The following is a 10400-nucleotide window of genomic DNA, read 5'->3' on the forward strand; positions in this document are numbered from 1 at the left end:
GTACGCGGGCCTCTCACTGTTGTGGCCTCTCCCATTGCAGAACACAGGCTCCGGACGCGCAGGCTCAGCGGCCAGGGTTCACGGGCCCAGCCGCTCTGCGGCATGTGGGATCTTCCCGGACCGGGGCACGAACCCGTGTCCCCTGCTTTGGCAGGCAGACTCTCAACCACTGCGCCACCAGGGAAGCCCCGACATCTCTTTTTATCAGTTGTCAAAATTGGGAAATACTTTAAAAATTTCCCTCAGCATTAAAAGAAATAGAGAATACTTTTCCATAGGGGGATAGAGTGGGGATTTAGCAACTACCTTGTGAATGGTAACTACACATACGTTCTCCCTTCTACTCACCCGCCACTCTCAGGAGGAAGGTGTTATTATCCCTTTTTTACTGATGAGAAAATTGAGTCTCAGAAAGGTAAAATGACTTGCCTTACGTCACACAGAGGGCAGAGGCAGCATTCAAACATAAGTCTGATTCCAGAGTCCTTTCTCTTAAACATTATACCATTGAACAAGGTGGTTATTTTTCCATCAAAGCAACTGTTATTAGAGTTAACATTTATAATTCTCAAGAGAGACAAGGAAAAGGCAGTTGTTACAGGCCATTAGGCCTAGATCTGTTTACTCACTTGAAAGTCATCTACTGATCACTTCCTATATGCTTGGCAGTATCCTGGACATTGTAAGTTTGAAGAGGGCAACGTTGCATACAAACATAGGAATTTCACAACTATGTGGTAGGTTCCACCAAAGGGGCCCAAAGAGTTTTGGAAGCACAGGGGAAGGAAGAATAAATTCTTTCTGAAGAGGACTGGGGCTGTTTCATAGAGGAAACATTTTATCTGGGTATTAAAGATTGAGTAGGAGTTCACTAGGAAGAGAAGGTGTAAATGGTGGAGAAAGACATTCCAGATGGAGGGGATGGCATATAGAAGAGCAAAAAATGTGAAAGAACATAAAGTAGTTTGGGAATGGAGAGAAGTTCAGTCTGAATGAAACGTAATGTACACTATGAGTTTGAGAAGGAGAGGTGGCAGGAAAAAACACTCAGACATGAGGCTGGAATGGTAGTTGGGGCCAGATAATGAAGGCCCTTAAATGTGTCAAGCCAAGGAGTATGTATTTGAATCTTGGAAGAAACAAGAAATCAACAAAACTTAAATCAGGAGATAACATAGTTGGATTTGTTGTTAATAAAATAACTCTCGTGGCAGTGTAGAGATTAGAATGGAGTCAGGGGGTAGAAAAACTAGTTAGGAGATTATTTATATATGATGAAGAGACTTGGAACCATTAGAATATGAATAGAAAACTGGATTCTGCAGGTTTTTGGTAAAACTAACAGAACTTGGTGGAGATGGAGATAATGAGGCTTGGTGCCTGATTCTATAGTTTCTCGCTTGAAACTGGGTGGATGGTGATGACATTTAACAAAGATAAAAAAGATAGCAGGTTGGAGTATCATGGTAAAGACTAGAAAATAATTTCATGTTCAGATACACTGTGTTTTGGGGCAATACAACATAAGACCTGGCATTGGTTGAGGGCTTATACTAAGCTCTAGGCACCATTTTAAGTGCTTTGTATGTAACAACTAATTGAGATACAGGTACTTAGTAGGTAATTGGAAATAAAGATTTGGAGCTAAAAAGAGACATCTGGGCTGGAAATAAAAATTTGATAGTCATTAATGTAAAGGAGGCATAGTTAAAACTGTTGAGGTAAGAAGAAGGCAAAGGATTAAAATGCTGAGCAAAACCACCATTTTATGACCAGGGAGTGATGAAGATTGTAACCTCCAAGATGGCAAAGATCATGCCTGACTTGTTCACCACTGTGTCACCAGAGCCTGGCATACTATTTAGAATACAGTGGCTGCTCAATAAATAAATGTTGAATGAATGAAATAAAAATATCAGAGGGAATTCCCTGGTGGTCCAGTGGTTAGGACTCTGCACTTTCACTGCCAAGGGCTTGGGTTCAATCCCTCGTTGGGGAACTAAGATCCTGCAAGCCATACAGTGCACAGCCCCCCAAAAAGAAAAATCAGAGAAGTGTAATGAGAAACAATGAGGCATCGTGACTTGGAAGACAAAGGGGGAAAGGTGGTTTGAGAATGATTAGAAAATGCCAAGCACTACAGTAAAGAAGTCAGATAAAATGGGGACTGCAATGAAACCATTGGGCTTGGCAGTTAGGTATCCATTAGTAAATTGAAAAAGGGCAATTTTGGTAGAATAGCCTCCTTCTAGACTGTAATAGGCTTAAGGGTAGATGGTTGTTGAAGAGTAGAAAATGACCAGAAATTTGGTGGTAATGTGATTGAGGGGGTTAGAGTAACAGAGGAAAATGAAGCCATGGTTTGTTAAAATTTTATTTGTTTTCATAATGGAGGAGACTTCAATATTGTTTGTAGAAGAAAAAGTATCCTAGGAGAGGGATAAATTACCGATGGTAAGAGTAGATAATTGTTCTTAGCTAATTTTCCTGTCAGTTTTCCCTTGGGCATGCTTATCAGGTGTTCTATTTATATTTAGACCTTAAAACAAGTTAGAGCTCTATGATCTGCCTCACTGGGACATTGGTCAGCTTAAAAGGACTTGGTAGTTTAATACAGCATGGTGCTTTCCTAATATCTTCTTTCTAGATGTATATGTCTTGTCATCTACGTAGGATAGGACAAGTCTATACTCCAAGCATGGTGGTGAAATTATGGACTTAAGCACAAATTGAGGCAAGTGAACACCAATATGTATTGATAATTGAGGTCAATCTATTTGCCTCATTATTATATTAATGAAGTAATTAGGGGAATAGCCCACTTTGCTCCTGTGATTTGGCTTGACTGTGATCTTATAGAATATAGGGGCATATTTACTGGAGACTCCATAATATGCCTAGAATCTAAAAGGTTGTTGGCACTTGTAGTCAATACAAATGCCCTCATACCTGAAGATGCCTTAGACAGTGACCAATTGTAAAAACCAACTGCATAACTAGATGGGTTCTTTTTCACTACCATGGATTACTCTGACAGTCTAGTGAAGCCTACAGACTCCCTTTCAGAAAAGTATTTTTAAATGTAGTCAATAAAATACATGGGGTTACAATAGAAACCAATCATCAAAATGTATAATAAAACAAATTTGTGATATAGTAATATATCTATCTGATTCTTTAGTAACACATTAAATAATATCTATTTTCCCCTCCACTCCTATCTGAAAATGTTTCTTTTGACCTTTCAATAATATAACTACATTATCATCTATTGCTACCTATTTATGTAGTCACTTGATGGTTCACTTGATGATGCACTCATACATATGTATCAGCATTCCCAGTCACCCAAGATACATATTTTATGTCCATGCACACACACATATATATGTTATATATTCCAATCATTCATAGCTAGCTGATATAGGATATTTGCTAGCAGGCAAAGCAGAAGACTACTTTAAGAATTCATATTAAGAAAATGAAAACATAAGCCACAGACTGGGAGAAAATATTTGCAAACTGTATATATGGTAAAAGACTCGTATCTAAAATATACAAAGAACTCTTACAACAACATAATAATAAGACAATCCAATTTTCAAATGGGCAAAATATCTGAATAAACATTTCTCCAAAGAAGATATCCAAATGGCTAATAAGTACTTGAAAAGATGCTTAATTGATTAGTCATTAGGGAAATGCAAATTAAAACCACAACGAGACACCACTTCACACCCACCAGGATGGCTATCATAAAAATGACAGACAATTACAAGTGTTGGCAAGGATGTAGCAAAACTGGAATTTTCATACAGCGCTGATGGAATGTGAGGTGGTACAGCCACTTTGGAAAACAGTTTTGCAGTTTCTTAGGAGGTTAAATATAAAGTTTTCATACAACCCAGCAATTCCATCTACTCAGGAGAAATAAAATATATGTCCACACAAAGATTTGTATGTTAATGTTCATAGAAGTATTGTTCATAAGAGCCAAAAGTGGAAAGAGCCCAAATGTCCATTCATTGGTGAATGCATAAAGAAAATGGGGTATATCCATAATGGAATACCAATACTAAATACCAATACCAATACTAAAAAAAAAAAGGAGTAAAATACTGATATGTGCTACAACATGAATGAATTTCAAAAATATTATGCTAAGTGAAAAATGCTAAACACAAAAGATTATATATTAATTGGTTCTATTTATATGAAATGTCCAGAAAAGACGTATCTATAGAGGTAGAAAAGTAGATTCATTCTTGCCTAGGCTTGGGGGGTGGGAATAGGGATTAATTAAAGAGATATGAAGGATCTTACTGGGGTGATGAAAATGTTCTAGAACTGGATATAGTGATGGTTGTACAACTTGGTAAATTTACTAAAAATAATTGAATGATATACATAAATGTGTGAATTTATGGTATGTAAATTATATCTTAATAAAGTTGTTTTAAAAGAGAAAAAAAGGAAAATCCTAGAGACAGCCCAAACAAGGCAAATATTCCTCTTGATCCTTACATTAGGAAGGGATTTTCTCCATCTCTGAAAAACCTTAACACTCCCTTCATACTTTGATGACTGTGATTATGACTGAAAATCACATTGGAAAGGATCAACCTGAGCAAGTTACAACTTTAAGAAGTTTGTATTTCAATCAGATCTTGATTTGAATGTGGCTAAAGGCACTTTACCTGTGCTCTAGGCAGAGTTGATAATAGACAGGTGTTTCCTCCCCTTTGCCTCTTCCCCACTCCAATAACTCTCCCGCTGGGCTTTGACTTTTAAATATGTCTGGTTGTATTAGATCCTCTTGTGAAAGCAGATTTGGGGCAAAATGGGAAGAAAACATGAGGACCCTGACTAATTTGGGATATATTTTAACTTCTAAACATATTGGCCTTTGGTGAGATATGGATCTTTCTAGTCTCTTCTCTAACATGATGCTGATAATAATTTATCATTAAGTAACTTATATTTTTAAAAATATTTCTATTTATTTATTTGTCTGTGCCGGGTCTTAGTTGCGGCATGTGGGATCTTCGTTGCGGCACGCAGGATCTTTTAGTTGTGGCATGAGGGATCTAGTTCCCTGACCAGGGATCAAACCCCGGCCCTCTGCATTGGGAGCTTGAAGTCTTAACCACTAGACCACCAGGGAAGTCCCAAGTATCCTATCCTTTAAGGAACAAAATGACAACCATTGTCTGAGAAAGTGAACTCCTACAGAGTTAGAGACTATGTTTAAATAAATCTTTGTGTGTGGTGCCTTAGGCACTAAATAACCAAAAAACCATTATGGATGCTCTGAAATTCTAGGCTCTATCTCATTCAGATAAATTGTGAAAATATTTCAAATAAATGAAGATCAGCACTCTTTTAAAAGAAATTTAATGAAAACTCATTATTTAATCCTGGGTTTTAACATTTAGTTTTCCATCCCTTCAAAAGTACTGCTTTATAAACTCTGACAAAGAAAGAACTCAAAAGCACCTAAATGACCCTATCTTAAATGCTCACCAGCATTCCTTTATTGACAAAGTTTAACTCTCACAGTGAAGAGACTTTGTCATAGTAAAGCACAACACAGTTCCTGCCAATCTATTTATAAGTTATTTTTCACTAATATAAGTCAAAAAGTTACAAAGAATTCAAATGTTTAAAATCATCTGAAAGGTGAAAAATATTACAAACCCAGATGATGAACTGGAATTGAGAGTAAAAGATGAGAACCAGCTAATATAAATTAGAATCCAGTACAAAGAGTACAAAGGAAAAAACTTCCCCTCAGCAAAGTCACCTTCTGAGAACTTATCCTGTTACGCTTCTCTTTCTCTTTGCCATTTTTCCAAAAATTAAAAATTAGCTTTACAATGTCAAACATATAATGCAGAAGTAAATAATAGGTGAATGAAGTAGTTATGAACTGAAGGCAAAAAATAAAGTACTGTCAGTGTATCTCAAGGTTTATTTTAGTCTTACCAAGGTCAGTCACACTGACATAGCAGGTGACATGGTAAAACAATGGGACAGAGTCTAAAATCCACACACCAAAGTAGTGGTTGATTTTGGAGACATGCTTCAACACTTCTAAGAAATGAAGACAACATCCTCTAGTAACTTTTAAAGTTATCAAGTGATAGGATGCAGTGTTTGGGAAATCTCCTAGAATGATTTGTTAATGCTTTTCCCAAGAGTACACTGAATACAATCAGCCAGAGTCTGAAATAAAGATTTTACTGGAGGGTATTCTGCCCAAGCATGACATTTTTATAAGTAGCAAGATTCCCAGACAAATTGTTAACTAATCAAAACCTGGCATTTTCAATAAATGTAGTATTGAGCCTCAAGGTAACATATAACTAAACTTGTATACTGCAGGAATCAGAAAGAGAAGTGTGCAGAAAATTAGATCAATACCTCTGCTTACAAAATCTAGAATTTACTTACATAAAAGCTGATGTTCTGAGTTAAGGGGTCACAAAATATTAAAAGTCAAGTTTTCTGGCATCATCCTCTTTTCATAAGAGAAGTCATTTCACTTTATTCTGATATTTTCTTAAAGACATATACCAGGACAAAGTAATCCATTTTTTTCCCCATAAAAGTATTAGGTAATTTTACTGGGTTGAATTAAATATGGCTCTATAAATAGTATTTTAAAATATTTGAAGTATTAAAAATAGAGCCAATCAGTGAAAATTGTCAAAACTCACAAAGTAAATATTTGGAATATATATTTAGCTGTCATATATATACATATATATATACACACACATATATAGAGTACATGCATGACTTTGGCAATTGTTAAGAATTTTCAAAATAGAACAGTGAAACAGTACTCAATAGTTAACTTCACATTTGTACTCAATGATTAACTTTATTTCTGCAGGCGTAAGTTGCTAGTGAGTCTGGAAAACTGCAGCATCTCTGATTATTCAGGTCACGCCACCTTTGGTAGCTTATCCTAGTAATTCCATTGGAATTACTACTTTCTGGGATCTATTCAACTTTTCCTGACCAAACGTCTACAGAAAATCCTTTGCCTGCAGCCCCTAGCTGATTTGATGGATGATATCTAAACAGCCTATGAAATGTTAACTTTTAGAATTTTTTTCCTATTCTAACCACTTTAACTTTTAACTTTCTGATGATAGAGAAAACCAGTAAAAGGAAACATCAGGCAGAAACTGAACATCATCTAGTAGTATCAGTGCAGTTCAGGCAGTTAAAGAATCCAGAGGTTTTCACCTGGTACTGTCACAGGACTCACAAGAAAATACTTAAGTTTAACTTCTAACAATATTCTCGGTACTTCCAAGTCCCACTTCTTGGATACTCCTCCCACTTTCAAACTTGTGTGCCAATTCATGTTCTTGTAAACCAGGGAAAATTACATTTCTTCTGCCTTGGAGATCGATACAGAGAAAGGCATCAGATGTCAGTCATCTTTAAGTCGGCCGGGAAGACGCTCAGAAATGCGTGCCTCTTGTGTCTTCTACTTTTATTTCCCCAACCCCTTACGAAGTTTTGGAACAGAAAGATGCCTGAGTCCCAAAGGCATTAGCCTGACACCGTGCTATTCCTTTCTAAGAACCCCATTAACTCCCAGTAGAAATGAGAATGATGTGAACTCCGTTTCATGGCGCAACCCTCTGCAACCCCCTTACACAAACACAAGAGGTGGGACGGGGAGGAGGTCAAAGGAGGAGGAGGCAAAGGGGTCGGGAGATGGGACTCACCGCTCCTGCCAGTTCCTCGGTCAGGCACAACGTAACCAGGAGAAGCCACAACCTGAAACGGGAGGGAGGGTGAATAACATGGGTTCTCTAGGCTCCGGGGTCCTGCGTCTGCCCATAGACCCCCGACCCCTTTTTGCTGCCTGCCCCAACTTTCTCTGTAATGACAGAAGTACAAGTATAGTCCCGGTCCGGCAAAGTAGCCCAGAATAGGAAAGAGGAGAGGAGCTCGGGGCAGCAACAGCTCACCCAGGGTGCATGCTTGCGGCTCCTCCGGAGCTGGGTCCCGGGAGACTGCTAAGCGGCTCCGCGGCCCCGGCTCATCGGATGCTTGGCGGCTGTTTCCTTATTCAAGAGGATGGGGTAGAGGGGCGAAGTGGCTCACTTCTGAAGAAACTAAACTCAGCTTCTAGATAAAGAGGTGCCCCAAAGGGAAACACGGTCAGCGGTGCCCGCTACAACTTGCCGCACTCAAAAGATAGTTCCATGCACCAGGGGAGGAAGGAATGGAGGGGAAGGGGGCGGGGCTGTCTGCTGTCAATCATCCCCCCCTACCTCGGGCAGCCGGTCGTCTTTCTCACTTTCAGGCACCTCTACACGTAACATTCCCACGCATCTCCACAGCTTCATGCACAGGCCCACAGACCTACACACTAAGATGTAAGCAACTGTGCATCATACACTTCCTTAAAGCACTGTTAATTGTTACACATATACAGATTAAGGCATACTCCTCCCACACAGACACATGGGCCTTTGCACACTTTCCCAAATGCATATCACTCATTCTAATTTATTGCACACTAACCTCTTGGGGTGGTGGTAGTTTCTGGGGTTGTAAAACTACCTTTAGCTGAGCCGAACCTAAGGATAAATGGGCCCCCGTGATATATGTCCAAAGCCCTGAAAGACGCTAAAGTGGTAAATTCTAGGGTGTGAGATAACAACTGTTCTGAAGAATTCGTCAAGAAATCCCTGAAAGATCCCCCAAGGAGTCCACATAAAATATTTTCTGGGCCTGATGGTGCTTTAAAAAATCTGTATGTCAGAATTACCAAAGTAACGTTCAAGTCTACTTTATTTGGGAGACATCAATTTAACTGCCATTAACTCCATACAAATATTTCCAATTAAGTGTCCGTGTTAGTATTAAGGAAAATTGCACTAAAGTTATTTAATCCCCTACCCTAAATCTCTCCGAGAAACATCTGCAATGAGAGTCAATGCCTTTTATGTTAGTCAGTATGAGGTAAATATTAATTACGGCATTCAATGTAGCTAAAGAAAAAGATATGACTGTATTACTATAACATCCAACCACATAATAATTACTCATATCTACTGAACGCTCCCAAATCTTATATGAATATAATACGCATAAAGTCTTCACACACGTATACGTACGTTCATTTCCTTAATTCTTCAGCTGTAAGCATATATTTAATTATATAAATATATTTATATGTTTCTAATATTTGCACTTTTTCTGTTGTATGTAGAAACTCCCTCCTGTGAGCAGGTGGAAGGCAAACAACCCCAGCAGCCCTGGGAGCCGGCACCAAAATTTGTTTCTAATCATTAACAATAAAAGGACCGTTCTCTTAGATCCCTCCGCTACAAAAAATAGTCCCAGCTCAGTTCTATTTGTAATTGGCTTTGGTGCTCACACCAATGACAGTGGGACTGGACAGGGAAAAGGAGTATCAACGGAAGGTGCAAGTGAACGAATAGAAAACCTTCCCGGGGGGAGACAGGGTGCGCAGTCAACTGGGCTGGACGTTTCCCTCCTCCAAATAACTGAGCGTCACTCCCTCGCAGGTTGCTGGTGCGGTCTAAAACTGTGGCGGAGTGATCCTCAAATTCCCCAGGGCTGGTGGGGAGGGGGCGGTGCAGGGGAAGAGAGGGAGGAAAGTAGATCTGTGGGACTTGCGCGAGGAAAAAGTTTGCAAGTCTGGACAGAAGGGAAAAGTGCTCCCGAGAGACCGGCTTTGGGGAGGGGAGCGGGGAGGGAAGAATAGCTGCTGCTTTTTTTTTTTTTTTTTTTTCCCCTTCCACTCTTAAAAACCTACTTTCTCCTCACCCAAGACGACCGGCACAATTGGGACACCCTCGCTGTCTCTCCGGCTCTAGCTCTCTCCCTGTAAACCCTCAAGATTATGTCAGTTGGTCAGAGCCAGCCAGGGATTTCGTGCGGGTGCTGAAGGAGCTGCGGGAGCCGGAGAAGAATGAAACTGCGTGGAGTCAGCCTGGCTGCCGGCTTGTTCTTACTGGCCCTGAGTCTTTGGGGGCAGCCCGCAGAGGCTGCGGTAAGTCCTTCCTTCTACCCCCGACCCCCATCCCATCACCTCGCTCTCACGCTGAAATCACTTTTTGTCCCTTTACCTTCCTTTCTCCTGGGCCTCGGCTAGGGAATTCAGGTGTGCCTTCACTTGTTTAGGAAGAAACATTATTTACAACGCTAGTAACTCAAGCCTTCTGAAGTCCAAGGGAAAGGTTTAAGTGTTTAAAAATACGGCTGCTTGCTTTCCCTGCAGCTAGCTGCTCTGGGGGCAAGAGCAGAGCCTGGGGAGGAGGATGCATGTTAATAGATAACTAAGCTCTGGTGGATATTTAAAACTTTTCCTCCGCACCCTCCCACCTCGAGTGTTTCCCTAC

At 39.8% G+C, this 10400-nt stretch overlaps 1 protein-coding gene across 2 annotated transcripts in view; it reads left to right on the forward strand.

The window, feature by feature from the left end:
* The first annotated feature begins 9744 nt into the window (after positions 1-9744).
* COL4A5 (collagen type IV alpha 5 chain) overlaps positions 9745-10400 on the forward strand; it is a 230567-nt gene continuing 229911 nt past the window's right edge. For both annotated transcript variants that reach the window (XM_007463668.1, XM_007463667.1), the window contains exon 1: positions 9745-10051. In XM_007463668.1, coding sequence (XP_007463730.1) covers positions 9971-10051 — 81 coding nt within the window. In that variant the 5' untranslated portion in view covers positions 9745-9970. The remainder of the gene's footprint in view (positions 10052-10400) is intronic.

The sequence above is a fragment of the Lipotes vexillifer genome, unplaced genomic scaffold (genome assembly GCF_000442215.2).
Source record: "Lipotes vexillifer unplaced genomic scaffold, Lipotes_vexillifer_v1.1 scaffold1267, whole genome shotgun sequence".
NCBI lineage: Eukaryota > Metazoa > Chordata > Mammalia > Artiodactyla > Lipotidae > Lipotes > Lipotes vexillifer.